At 38.7% G+C, this 14767-nt stretch overlaps 1 protein-coding gene across 8 annotated transcripts in view; it reads left to right on the plus strand.

Annotated features, from left to right (window-relative positions):
• Window positions 1–14767, plus strand: part of BPTF (bromodomain PHD finger transcription factor) — a 153550-nt gene that overhangs the window by 35637 nt on the left and 103146 nt on the right. For 6 of the 8 annotated variants that reach the window (XM_023510993.1, XM_012803136.1, XM_023510994.1 and 3 more), the window contains exons 3-5: window positions 6272–6495; window positions 12863–13069; window positions 13599–13787. In XM_023510993.1, coding sequence (XP_023366761.1) covers window positions 6272–6495; window positions 12863–13069; window positions 13599–13787 — 620 coding nt within the window. The remainder of the gene's footprint in view (window positions 1–6271; window positions 6496–12862; window positions 13070–13598; window positions 13788–14767) is intronic. The other 2 variants (XM_023510990.1, XM_023510991.1) reach the window with 1 other exon arrangement.

Genomic DNA, 14767 nt, shown 5'->3' on the forward strand with positions numbered 1-14767 from the left:
CCCGCCACCTTAGGTGTACATGGCTGGCGCCCTAGCCGGTTGAGCCATAGGCGCCGAGCCTCTACTTTTTATTTTGTTATTTTTATTTTATGTTTTTGTAGAGACAGAGTCTCACTTTATTACTCTCAGTAGTGTGCCGGGGCGTCATACAGCTCACAGTAACCTCCAACTCCTGGCCTTAGGCGATTCTCTTGCCTCAGCCTTCCGAGTAGCTGGGACTACAGGCACCCACCATGGCGTCCAGCTGTTTTTTTTTGTTGTTGTTGCAGTTTGGCCCAGGCTAGGTTTGAACTTGCCACCCTTGGTATATGGGGCTAGCACCCTATCCACTGAGCCACAGGTGCTGCCCTATTTTTTTATTTTTTGAATGGATAGTCCACGGTATACATATACCACTGCTTAGCATTGAATACTTTATTATTATTAATTTTTAGAGACAGAGTCTCACTATGTCACCGTTAGTAGAGTGCTGTGGTGTCATAGCTCACAGCACCTCAACTTCTTGGGCTCAAGCAATCCTCTTGCTTCTGCTTTCCAAGTATCTGGGACTACAGGCACCTGCCACAACACCCAGTGATTTTTGTTTATTTCAGAAGGAGGATCTTGCTGTTGCTCAGATTGGTCTCAAACTCTTGACCTCAGGCGGACCCCCCCCCCACCTTGGTTAGGTTTACAGGTGTGAGCCACCACACCCAGCCCTCATTTTTAAGATTAAAGTCACCAAAATGAAATTTCTCAAGCCAGTGACCTAGTGTTCATTCATTAACCACATCCCTTCCACTTTGTTGGGAGTGTAGCTGTCTGCACTGCATTGGTTCCACGATAAAACTCATATTAGAAAATAACACAAATTTTTGACTTATCCATGGTTTCACAGAAATTGTTCTTAACAGCCTGTGTGCACGCCTGTAATCCCAGCACTCTGGGAGGCCAAGGTGGGCAGATTGCTTGAGCTCAGGAGTTCGAAACCAGCCTGAGCAAGAGCAAGACCTCATCTCTAAAATATAGCTCTAAAAAATGGCTGAGTGCAGGGGCGGTGCCTGTAGCTCAAAGGAGTAGGGCGCTGGTCCTATATTCCGGAGGTGGTGGGTTCAAACCCAGCCTCAGCCAGAAACTGAAAAAAAAAAAAAAAAAAAAATAGCCGAGCTTTGTGGCAGGCACTTGTAGTCCCAGCTACTCAGGAGGCTGAGGCAAGAGGATCGCTTGAGCCCAAGAGTTTGAGGTTGCTGTGAGCTGTAACACCATGGAACTCAACCCCAGGATGACTAAGACTCTATCTCAAAAAAAAAAAATTGCTCTTAACAACAACAAAAAATTGGGCGGCGCCTGTGGCTCAGTGTGTATGGCACTGGCCCCATATACTGAAGGTGGTAGGTTTAAACCCGGTTCTGGCCAAACTGCAACAAAAAATAGAGCATTGTGACAGGCCCCTGTGGTCCCAGCTACTTGGGGAGGCTGAGACAAGAGAATTGCCTAAGCCCAAGAGCTGGAGGTTGCTGTGAGCTGTGAGGCCACGGCACTCTACTGAGGGCAGCAAAGTAAGACTCTATCTTAAAAAAAACAAAACAAAACAACACAAGCCAAAATGTGTGTTTGAAAGAATGAGGATTTACCTTCACAATAAAATAAAACAAAAAGTATCAGTGCGAAATGTCAAGATATCAGCGGTCAAACTTAGTACTGAAGGAAATTAGACACTTCATACTCAATAACCTAATATATCACATCCATTTAGTGCTGGCATTATTGTAAGCACTGTATATATTTTGACTAATCTAACAGCATCTTGCTGTAAGTTTTGTCACCCATTTTTCAGATGGGAAGTTGAAACATAGGTTAAGTATTTTATCCAGGATGACACAGCTCGTAAGTTGGGGCATCAGGATCCAAACCCAGGTATCTAGCTCCAGAATGTGTGCTCCCAACCACTGCTTGGGGTACTTAACCTTGCTGTTGTCTTTGATTGCTGAGTTGCTAGTTGTGCTGTATTTCCTTGGGCTGTTGTGTCAAAGTACCACAAAACTTGGTGGCTTAAAAAAGAAATTTAGTTTCTTAACAGTTCTGGAAACTTGAAGTCTGAACTCTAGGTGTTCTCAGGGCCATCCTCCTTCTGCAGGGTCTAGGAAAGAATCCTTTCTTGCTTTTTCTAGCTTCTAATGCCCCAAATATTCCCTGGTTTATTGGCAGCATAAATCAAATCTGCTTTCCTCTGCCCCTCGGAGACCAATCTAGCCGTTTTCTATTAAGTGCCTGGAAATTCTTCCAGCCTCTTCTCATTATTTAGTTCCAATGACATTGTTAGGTGTATGTTACAGTAGCACTCCACTTCTTGGTACCAAAAGTTGAGAGTTTGCTAGTACTGCTGTTACAAAGTACTATAAACTGCCTGAGTGGTGGCTCATGCCTGGTAATCTTAGCACTTTAGGAGGCCAAGGTAGGGAGCAGGTAGGTGCAGGCCAGGGGATGGGGGTATTTCCTGAGCTCAGAAGTTCAAGACCAGCCTTAGCAACAGGGAGACTCCATCTAAAAAAAAAAAAAAAAAAAAAAATCATTGGATGTTGTGGCAGGTGCTTGTAGTCCCAGCTATTTGGGAGGCTGAAGCAAGAGGATCCTTTGAGCCCAGGAATTTGAGGTTGCTATGAGCTATGACACCACAGCACTACCCAGGGCTACAGAAGGATTCACTGCCTCCAAAAAAAAAAAAAGAAAACAAAGTACCACAAACTGAGTGTCTTAATATAATAAAAAAAAGAAAACAAAGTACCAACGTCTCGAAAAGAAAAGAAAACAAAGTACCATAAACTGAGTGTCTTAAAATAAAAACTTACTGTCTCTCAGTCCTGGGGGCCAGAAATCTGAAATCACTAATCAGCAGGCTTGGTTCTTTTTTTCAGACTTTCAAGGAGAATCTGTCCCATGCCGCCTAGCTTCTTGGAATCCTTTATGTTTTTTGGCTTGTAGACAGACATACCACCCCATTCTCTGCCTCCATCTTCACACTAACTTATTTCCTGTGCATCACTGTGTGTCCTATCCTCTCATAAGGATATCAGTCACTAGGGCCTAGTGTGGCAGCTCAGCCCTATAATCCCAGCACTTTGAGAACCGAGGAGTTTGAAGCCAGTCTGAGCAACATAGTAAGACCTTGTAGTGCATGCCGGTAGTCCCAGCTACTTGGAAGGCAGAAACAGGAGGATGGCTTGAGCCTAGAAGTTTGAGGCTATAGTGAGCTGTGTGACCATGCTGCTGCACTACAGCCTGGGTGACAGAGTAAGACACCATCTCAAAAAAAAAAGATGGCCAGCCATTGGATTTTAGAGATAACCCTACTTCCAGAATGATTTCATCTTTACATTTCTAAGTAGTTATATTTGTAAAGACCCTGTTTCCAAATAAGGCCATACTGTGAGGCTTCATGTAGATCTGAATTTTAGGGGACCTTTTGCTCTTTTCTCTTAATTTGTATATATTTTTATATAAATGAAACTTGAAACACTGTTAGTCATTAACCTTCTATTTGCCTAGCCTGGGTAAAAGCCAAAGAAGCTTTAAAATGTAGACATATATATGTTTGCTGTTACTTGTGCTTCGGTCAAACTGTCTTCTTCCTGCCACCCCTGTGGGTGCCTCGAGAAAGTGTGCTAATTAGTATCATTAGGAAAGCCTGGCCAGTTTGGGTGAAGCTAAGGTAGGCCTTGTAGGAACAGAACTTCTGTGCAAACTCAAGAACTAAATATAAGTACAAATCAATGTATTCAGGAAAGCTGTTGTTACTTCTACAATTAGGACAAACAATTTTGATTGTATAAACCAGTGGTTTTCTACCCGAGGGTCATGACCCCTTTGGGGGTCGAACAACCCTTTCACATGGGTCGCCTAAGACCATCCTACATATCATATATTTACATTATGATTCGTAACAGTGGCAAAATTACAGTTATGAAGTAGCAACGAAAATAATTTTATGGTTGGCGGTCACCACAACATGAACTGTATTAAGGGGTTGTGGCATTAGGAAAGTTGAGAATCACTGGTATAAAATGTATAAATAAGCCTAAGCATTTATTTGAAAAACAACTTTTAGTCTGGGCTTGGTGGCTCACGCCTGTAATCCTAACACTTTGGGAGGCTGAAGCAGGTAGATTGCCTGAGCTCAGGAGTTTGAGACCAGGTTGAGTAAGAGCGAGACCTCATGTCTAAAAAGAATAGCTGGGCATTGTGGCAGGTGCCTGTAGTCCCACCTACTCAGGAGGGGGATCACTTGAACCAGAGAGTTTGAGAATGCTGTGAGCTATGAAGCCATGGCACTCTGCCAAGGGACAAAATGAGACTGTGTCTCAAAACAAGAACAAAAACAAAAACCTTTTCTTTGAAAGCAATGTTTACCTTTTTGCTACTTCCTGCTGGTAACAAATTTATTCTTCTACAACTTTAAGAAGAAAAATACTGAACTTTACCTTACAATGGAAAACAATGTAACCTAAAAATTTGTAGCCTTACAATAGTTTGAAGGAAAAACCATTAAGTATTAAATGTAAGAAAAAAGAAGAAAAGTGTTATGTTAGTGTGAATACTGTATTAGTTGCTATTTTTCAGATTTTGGAATATTTGTGTTACACTTACCAGTTGGGTATCCCCAGACCAAATATCTGAACTGCTCCAGTGATCATTTTCTCTGAGCATCATGTTGCTGCTCAGACATGTCAGATCCTGGAGCACTTTGGATTGCAGATGGTCAGATTAGGGATACAACCTGTGTCCTTTTATGTATGTATGATTTAATATATCTTTTCTTTTTTGAAAATTACTGAGTGATTGATTCTTGGATTTCTGCTAAATTTTTATTTACTATTAATACTTTAGTAATAATATTAAGTATTGATCATTAATGATGTACCCAGGCACTATGATAGATGCTTTATCATAAATCCTTTAAGTCTTCCAGTCGCCCTGAGGCAGGTATGCTATATCCCCGTTTTGTGAGAGAGATAAAATAAGATGGCCCAGAGACTCAGAGAGTGTGTCTTGCTCACATCCACTTATCTCATAAGTTACTGAGCCCGTTTTGAGCCAGATCTTTCCTACCGCCCAGTGTCTCAGTTCCATCAGTTTGCCATTGATTAAATAGGAAAATCATACTCTCATGGGGTACCTTACACATACTCCTGAATTCCTTTTGAGTGGGAGAAGAAATCCCATTATATATATTCCCCTATGTCTTGTCTTAATTTGCCATGGTTTTTAAAGTTCGTGACCATCTCTGTTGACATCTTCAACCCCATTAGAAGGGAATGGAACTTTAGGACAGTTTTAGGCGGGAAAGGAAGCTATTCTTTTTTTTTTTTTTTTTAGGAAGCTATTCTTCTTTACTCCAGTTTGAGTTTTGATTGTCCCATAAGAAAAGAAAAGGGATAAGACATTATTGCTCAGTTGAGATGACTCCTCCAAGGACCAGAACTTAGCAAAGCAGTTATACCTTTTTTATTTTTGAGACAGAGTCTCACTATGTTGCTCTTGGTAGAGTACCGTGGTGTTACAGCTCAGAGCAACCTCAAACTCTTGGGCTTAAGTGATTCTCTTGCCTCAGCCTCCCAAGTAGCTGGGACTACAGATGCCTGCCACAACACCAGGCTACTTTTTGTTGTTGTTGCAGTTGTCATTGTTGTTTAGCTGGCCCGTGCTGAGTTCAAACCCATCAGCCTAGGTGTATGTGGGTGGCGCCATAACCACTGTACTATGAGCGCCTAGCCAGCATTTATACCATTATGATGGAGGTATTTTTAAACTGTATTATAATGTGAACCTACTCTCTACCTGTACTGAATATAGTTTAAGCACTTCTGGGGGCTGGTGGGCTCAGGGGTTAAAATTCTGCTCATCATATTGTTACATTCATGATCCTAAAGTTGATTGATAGATAACTGAAACTGTCCTCTACCGAGTCCTCTCAGAGGTCATCTTTCTGTGTGTCCAGTTTTTTAGATGTCTTTTTTTGCTTCCATACTAATACTTCTTTTTCTGCTACTATTTCCAAATTATTTTATCCTAAGCTTCTGTAAGCTAGAACATCAAAATAATTAGAGGTTGTACAAATGAAATAAGAGTAAATCAAGACTGAATGTGCAGTGAGGGGATTGCTTGTGAGCACATGTGTTGAGCTTTAGTGCATATACTTTTCTTTACATATTTTACTTTTCACTGAGTAGATGAAGTTGTCAGATATGTGCCATTATCTTTAATATATAAAGTCTGTTTTCCTTTTTACAAACAGAGAAGAAGATACAGAAAATGAAAACGAAAAGAAAATTTGGTACTACAGCACAAGGATTCAGCTTGCAGAATTAATCGACTGTCTAGACAAAGATTATTGGGAAGCAGAACTTTGCAAAACTCTAGAAGAAATGCGTGAAGAAATTCACCGACACATGGACATAACTGAAGACCTGACCAATAAGGCTCGGGGCAGTAACAAATCCTTTCTGGCGGCAGCTAACGGTGAGAGGGATATTTTTTGATTTTATTTTTGTTAAATTTGAGTTCAACTCTTGGTATGAAATCATTACAAAATTTGAAAATGCAGTAGAACCTCTGTAAGATGATCACTTTAGGGAGTGTAACAAACTGGTCAGCATGCAGAGATGGTCAACGTAAGGACTTAAGCCTAAAAGTAATATACTGATATATACATGTGGTGCATGTCTGAAATTTAGGTCACCTACAGAGGAGGTCAGGGTAGGGAGGTGGTTAACTGTGGAGGTTCTACCATATATAAAAATTTCCAAGTATAGTTATACAGTGCTTAACAACAGGGATAAAGTTAATTGTAATTTCATCATCATAGAATGTACTTACACAAAGCTTTAATTTCAAGTATCTTATTAATCTTTTTTGTCAGTCCTGTTTTTAATTATAAGAAATACTAATTGTTTTTGAACTTCCTCTTTCTTTTTTAAAAAATAAAACCTTTAATTTTATAATAGTTATAGATTTATGTTGTGCTTATTGGTTACTCCAACTAATAAACTAATATGGATACACTTTTTCAAGCTCTAGCCCATACTTTACTCAGATATCCTTAGTTTTTACCTAATGTCCTTTTTCTGTCTTATGGTTCCATCCAGTCATTGCGTCTTCCTTTAGGCTATTTCTCAGACTTCCCTTGTTTTTGATGACCTTGACAGTTTTAAGGAGGAGTGGTCAGGTATCTTGTAGAGTGTCCTTGTTATGGGTTTTTCTCGTGATCATCTTGTGGTTAGCCTGGATTGATAGATATTCTAGAGGAAGACTACAGAGGTGAAATGTAATTCCCAACATCATATCAAGGTTATGCTGTCACCATGACTTGTCACTGATGATGTAACCTTGATTACCTAGTTGAGGTAGTGTTTGTCAGGTTTTTCCACTATAAAGTTATTCCTCTCTTTAGCCCCCTCAATACTGTGCTTTTTGCAAGTAAGTCACTAGACACAGCTCACTTTTAGGGAGCGGGGGGTTAGGCTGTATCGCCTTGAAGGACCAATTCCAATTATTTTGGAATTTTTCTGCATAAGAGCTATGTCTATTCTCCATTTATTTTTTCAGACATTTATTTCTGTTAGTTATACTGATGAATATTTTATACTTAAACTTTGTTGCTCACCTCTTTTTTTAAGTAATAAATGTGTATGATATTTTCTAAAACCATATATGGTAAGAGTCTGTCTTTTTCCTTCATAATTCTCTGTCTCACCTTCCTTTTTACAGAGGCAATCATAATTGCCATTGTTTTTTCATCCTGCCAGGTAGACTCTGTGCATGTTTAATAAGTATCACTTGTACTTTTTTTTTCTTGTAGAGACAAGAGTCTTACTTTATTGCCCTCTGTATAGTGCCATTGCATCACACAGCTCACAGCAACCTCCAACTCCTGGGCTTAGGCGATTCTTTGGCCTCAGCCTCCCGAGTAGCTGGGACTATAGGCGCCCACCACAATGCCTGGCTCCAGTGATCCTCTTGCCTCAGACTCCCCATTAGTGGGGAAGACTTTTACCTGCCACAGTGCCTGGCTATTTTTAGAGATCGGGTTTCTCTCTGGCTCAGGCTGATCTCGAATTGCTGAATTTAAGCAATCTACCCACTTGGCCTCCCGGAGTGCAAGTATACTTTTAACTACCTGGTTCTGCTCTTCTACGTACATTATCTGCCATACATAGATACATACAATCCTCTTAATTGTCCCCTCACTCATTTTCTTAAAAATAGAATGTTTATATTTAATAAATATATTTAGTTCAGTTATATCCAAACTTGTTTGCACATACTCTGCACCTGTATTCTTTTGAATTCATGGATATATATATACACACACACACATCTATATACATCTCTCTCTATATATATTTTGAGACAGAGTCTCATTATGTCATCCTCGGTAGAGTGCTGTGGCATCACAGCTCACAGCAACCTCAAACTCTTGGGCTTAAGTGATTCTCTTGCCTCAGCCTCCCAAGTCCAAGTAGCTAGGACTATAGGTGCCTGCCACAATGCCTGGCTATTTTTTTTGTAGTTGTCATTGTTCTTTTAACTGGCCTGGGCCGGATTTGAACCTGCCAGCCTTGGTGTATATGGCCAGTGCCCTAACCACTGAGCTATAGGCACTACCCTATGTCTTTTTTTTTTTGTTGTTGTTGCTGTTTTTGGCTGGGACTGGGTTTGAACCCGCCACCTCCGGCATATGGGACCAGCGCCCTACCCTTTTGAGCCATAGGTGCTGCCCCAACTTGTGTTATTTCCTAATATGAGTTCTGCTTTGGAATTGGTGCAGCACAGACAGGTTGAAGTATCAGTGAAGTGTTTGGGAAGGATGTGGCTAACTAATGCACAGTGTATTAATGATTTGAGAAGTTCTGTTCTGTTCTGGTGATTTTTATCTTAAAATAAAATGAGGCAATGAATTAAACATTGAGATAGAAGACTTCTCTGTTAAGATACTAGTCCATCACTGGTACCTTTATTTACAGTCTTTAGTAGCCAAAATCTTGGGTATAATAGTCAGTTTAGGGCCACCCAGTCCCAATTAATACCCCAGATAATATTTGATGATGTTTTTAACTTGAGATTTTATAAGATGAAAACAATATAAACTACTTGGGTTTGGTAATAGCCCAGAATACTTTGTAGCATGATAACAGAATTTTGAGAATCATAGCCAGTTGTGATGACTTCAACTCGACATTAACCTCTCAAATAATATAAATCTTCTCAAATTTATAGCTCTCCGATTTTGATATACATGTATGTCTGCTTTAGGAGAGTTTAATTCTATTTTTTGTAGTTAAGTTTTTATTTTCCGTTTCCCCTGCAATATTTTATGAAAATTCAAATATACGGAAAGTTTGAAAGAATTATGTGATAAACACCTAATATCTGTTGTCTAGATTTTATTTACTATGTATTTATAACTTTAAATACACAATTTACTAAACTTGCCTTATTATTTGCCTTTATGACAATTATGGTTTATAGTGCTTATTTGAAGGAAGTGTTTTGGAATAAATTTTCCTAAATAGAGATGGTTTTTAAAACTTCGTAGGTTAATTCTATCTATTTAGTTTTGAAATGTTCATGCAAATATAGAATACATATGTTTGAAGAATATGCATATTTACTACAAATACAATATTCATTCATTATTTTTTTATTCTTTTTTAACTTAATTTTTATTAAATTCTTTCACTTTGATGAGTTTCTCGCCCCTTAACTTTTTTAATGTTTTTGTTTTCTTTCTTTCTTTTTTTTAAATTAAATCATAGCTGTGTATAAAAATGCAATCATGGGGTATAATGTGCTGGTTTTATATACAATTTGAAATACTTTCATCAAACAGGTTAACATAGCCTTCACAGCATTTTCTTAGTTATTGTGTTAAGACATTATATTCTACACCTAATAAATTTCACATGTACCCTAGTAAGATGCACCATAGATGTGGTTCCACCAATTACCCTCCCTCCACCCATTCTCCCCCCCCTTTTTTTTTTATTTGAGACAGTATCAATGATTATGTGAACATGTAATACAGCTACACAAAAATTTCCAACCACAGGAACTGCAACTCACATATTTTCTGTCCTCTTTACCATCCAAGTCTTCCCAGCATCCCTTTGTAAACTATTTCCTAGCACCCTTATACCTATCTGTACTGTCTTTACATTCTGATTTACCCTAGCTTCATTTACCCTGGACTAAGTAGACTAAATTTTATCAATGACAGTATCTTAATCACAATTTTTCAAAGAACTTTTTATTTTGGAAAAAGAAAACCTTGTTACCAATTACCTCTTTTTCTTACAGGCACAGATTTCTCAGTTTCAGAAACAGTTACATCCTGATTTTCAATTGTCAGCTTTTCTAAGAAACCAAACCATTGTACATCCTCCCCACTTTCCTACCTCCATTTAATGAGAAGCAAGCAAAAACCATTTTAAAATAGCCTTCTAAGTTTACGCCATTTAAGTTAGATGAAGAGCACCTTTCTATGAATGTTCTAATTCCAAATATCCTATTTTGCTACCCACTTTATCAAGTATTCATAAATTTATCTGTGCTGGTTCTACGTTCAAAAAATCATGGCAATTATAGCCATCAAAAAAAAAAAAGACATCAGAGATCGGCACCTGTAGCACAGTGGTCATGGAGCCAGCCACATGCAATAAGGCTGGAGGGTTCGAATCTGGCCTGGGTCTGCTAAATAACAATGACAACTGCAACAAAAAATAGCCAGGCATTGTGGCAGGTACCTGTAGTCCCAGCTACTTGGGAAGCTGAGGCAAGAGAATCGCTTAAGCACAAAACTTTAAGGTTGCTATTAGCTTGACACCATGGCACTCTACCAAGGTAGAGTGAACTACATATAGCGAGAGTGAACTTTTTCAATAAAAAGTTCATTGAAAGGCTTGGTGCCTGTGGCTCAAGTGGCTAAGGTGCCAGCCACATACACCTGAGGTAGTGGGTTCGAATCCAGCACGGGCTGCCAAACAATGACAGCTGCAACCAAAAAATAGCCGGGCATTGTGGTGAGCGCCTGTGGTCTCAGCTACTTGGGAGGCTGAGGCAGGACACTCACTTGAGCCCAGGAGTTGGAGGTTGCTATGAGCTGTGATGCCACAGCACTCTACCCAGGGGTACAGCTTGAGGCTCTGTCTCAAAAAGAAAAAAAGATACTCTCATTGATAAAATTTAGTCTACTTAGTCCAGGGTAAATGAAGCTAGGGTAAATCAGAATCTAAAGACAGTATAGATAGGTATAAGGGTGCTAGGAAATAGTTTACAAAGGGATGGTGGGAGGACGTGGGTGGTAAAGAGGACACAAAATAGGCAAGTTGCAGTTCCCATGGTTGGAAATTGTTGTGTAGCTGTATTACATGTTCACATAATCGTTGATACTGTATTCTTATAAGAATTGGAAATAGGGAAGGTAAGAGAGAGTGGGGAATTAAGTCCAACTAGCGCAGACATGATCACTTTACCATAAAGGTCATTGTTTTCTGGTGATGACATCATAAGGTTTTACTAATTCTGGGCAACAGGCTGGATACCTGCAATTTAAGAAATACTTACCAAAACGAAGAGAACATTTAAACAAAGGAAACGTAAATAAGGAAATCCAAAAAGGAGTACCACAAGTATGCATCATGTAAACAGTGTTTCTTCTTATTCACATTGTACTCTTAATTGGTAAATTGACTTCTCTTTAGGGTATAGTTTGGCAGTTCTGAAACTACATTACCATGTGTACTAGGATTGAACAAGTAACTAGATATATTGCAGATCATGAGTGCCAGGTTTCTGGCTTACAGGGAAAGAAGTTACAAATAAGGAAGTAACACTAGAATGAACCCACACTGACACACATGTCAGTAACACAGAACCACATGGATACATACTCCCACATACAGATAGATACAGAAATAACATAGATGTGTGTATTTATGGGTTAGTTTTCTTCTGGCTGACAGAGCATAGATGCAGCAACCTCTCAGTAGTAGGAAGTATACCTAGCACCCAGATGGCATCTTCTAAACACTACTCCCCCCCACCCCCTCAAGTAGGGCTCCTTGGAGAGATGGCAGCTTCTAGGTAGGCCTGGGGCATCTTGTAATGCGGGAATGAAGGGAAGTGCTGAGTAAGGATAGATGAATAGAAGTGTCAAAAGGACTTAGGAGTCTGAAAATGTCCCAAAAGGCCAAAGCTGAACAATCAGTATAGTAAAATTTAAAATGATCCTATTGGATTGTAACCCAAAGACTAGAATTACTATCTATGAGTTCATGAAGATTTACCTTGTGTTCTGTACCCTCTGGTTCTTTCTGTACCTGTGGCCTGAACCGTGCTATAGTATCACACTGTCCAAGTTAAAAGAAGGTAACACCATTAGGGACTTAGTGACTTTCAGAACAGTTGTGGGACTTCAGAGACAAAAGTTGTTTTCACATGGGTCTCTGTCTTCTCATTTTACAGTTGAGGAAATAGAGGCCTAGATAAATTAGGTAGCTTGCTCAGGGTCACACAGCTAATTCAAATCAGATCTGTACTTTAGATTTTGATGATTCCATAGTGCTGCCTAGACTGAGTCTGCATCACTTTGCAGTGTTTTTTTATTTGTTTTGAGACAGAGTCGCTCTGTTGTCCCAGGGTAGAGTACTCAATCCCAAATTGGTTGAATTCTCTAAACAAGATGTTGTTAGTAATCTTGATTTTTATTTCATAATTCTAATGCTTTTAAAATATTTAATTTTTTCTTTAATAATTTATGTGGTGGTATTTGTGTACTTCTGTATTTGGTTATACAAGAAATAAAAATTTTTATTTGTTTTCATTATAGAAGAAATTTTGGACTCCATAAGAGCCAAAAAGGGAGAAATTGATTCTGTTAAAAGCCCAGAAGAAATAGAGAAAGAAAAGAATGAGACCGAGAATGATGACTCAAAAGATGCCGAGAAAAGCAGAGAGGAATTTGAAGACCAGTCCCTTGAAAAAGACAATGACGACAAAATGCCAGATGATGATCCCGAGCAAGGAAGATCTGAGGGTAAAAAAATTACTTGGTTAAAAAGAAGTATTGTGTCAGTTGTTTATGAAACCTCCAATTTTAGTTGCAAATGAAAATTAAATTGTGTATTACACACAACTAAATTTTTATATTTCTAAGGAGGTTAGGATACCTTCCCCCCTTGTAATATGCATAAGAATTGTAATGAATTTATATATTAGTGGATTTGCTATTATGTTGTATCTCTTTTTATACTTCCTAATAAGTTGCCATTTCCTTAAGAGATTTGTTATGAAAAGTTATTTTTATACCAGCATCCTTCTGTATGTGATAAAATATGTTCATTTTTTATAAATCACTTAAATATATTAAATATTCTTAAATACTCTATGGATAACTGATGACAGAAATATCCCAGAAACATTGCTTTAAAATGGCCATCAAACACAGAAGCAGGTTTTTTGGTAGTTGATCGTTTTTTTTTTTCAGTAGTTGACTGAATGTGGCCATTTGCCCTAAAGCAATTTTAAAGAATATCTTTAAAGTTTTGTTGTGCATTTTACTGTAGAGCCAACAGAAGTTGGGGATAAAGGTAACTCTGTATCAGCAAATCTTGGCGACAACACAACAATTGCTTCTTCAGAAGAGACTAGTCCCTCTGAAGGGAGGAGCCCTGTGGGGTATCTCTCAGAAACCCATGATAGCAGCAACATGGCAGAGAAGAAGGTGGCATCTGAGCTCCCCCAGGATGTGCCAGGTACAGAGGGCAGTGTATCAATGCCTCTGTAATGGGGGGAATCCTTCCATTTTGTAGTAAAAGCAGAATGTCACCTAAACTTTAAAGTATGTGTTCATTCATGCTGCTTGCTTACAGTGCCATCCCTTATTGCTAAATTTTGTCACCTAACATTTGGAGTTTGATAAATGTCCTTACAGTTAGTGCTTGAAACTCATCATAATTTTCATGCTTCTTAAACTTCATTTAGCCATTTTTTCTTTAATAGATTTATTTGTACTTATCATCAGACCATAGTGGCAGATAACATTGGTTTTATTTACATACTAATGGCTCAATGTTGAATAATTTGACCCTTCTAGTTCTGTATATACTAACAAATTAATTTTATGTTTGCATGTGCTCAATGTAGTTTTTATGTTTTTACCACATTTCAAACCATAGTGTTATAAAATCATCATCACAAAATATTTGTGCGAGGTGTACTTTGACATAAAAATGTAAGCTAACCAGTAATTCATACTTCGTGCTTTTTTGTTTGTTTGTTTGAGACAGAGTCTTACTCTGTAGCCCAGGCTAGAGTCCATGGCATGGCGTCGTCATAGCTCATAACAACCTCAAACTCTTGGGCTTACGTGATCCTCTTATCTCAGCTTCCCTAGCAGTTGGGACTATGGGCGCCCGCCACAATACCCAGCTAGTTTTTCTATTCTTAGTAGAAACGAGGTCTCACTCTTCTTCAGGCTGGTCTTGAACTCCTGAACTCAAGCCATCCTCCCGTCTTGGCTTCCCAGAGTGCTAGGATTACATGCATGAGCCACTACGCCTTGCCTCAGTTTTAAGCTTTTTAAGATTAAAAGTATACTTGAAGTATAATCCAGAATGTCATTACGCTTTTCTTTTTGCTTTCTAAAAATGTAAGAGAATTTTATTATAGCTTTGTCTGTTTTTTGAAAAATTAAAAGGAGCAAAATAAGTCAGTGAATATTGTCAATCCTACC

The sequence above is a fragment of the Otolemur garnettii genome, unplaced genomic scaffold, assembly GCF_000181295.1.
Source record: "Otolemur garnettii isolate 467f Iridium unplaced genomic scaffold, OtoGar3 scaffold00018, whole genome shotgun sequence".
Lineage (NCBI taxonomy): Eukaryota > Metazoa > Chordata > Mammalia > Primates > Galagidae > Otolemur > Otolemur garnettii.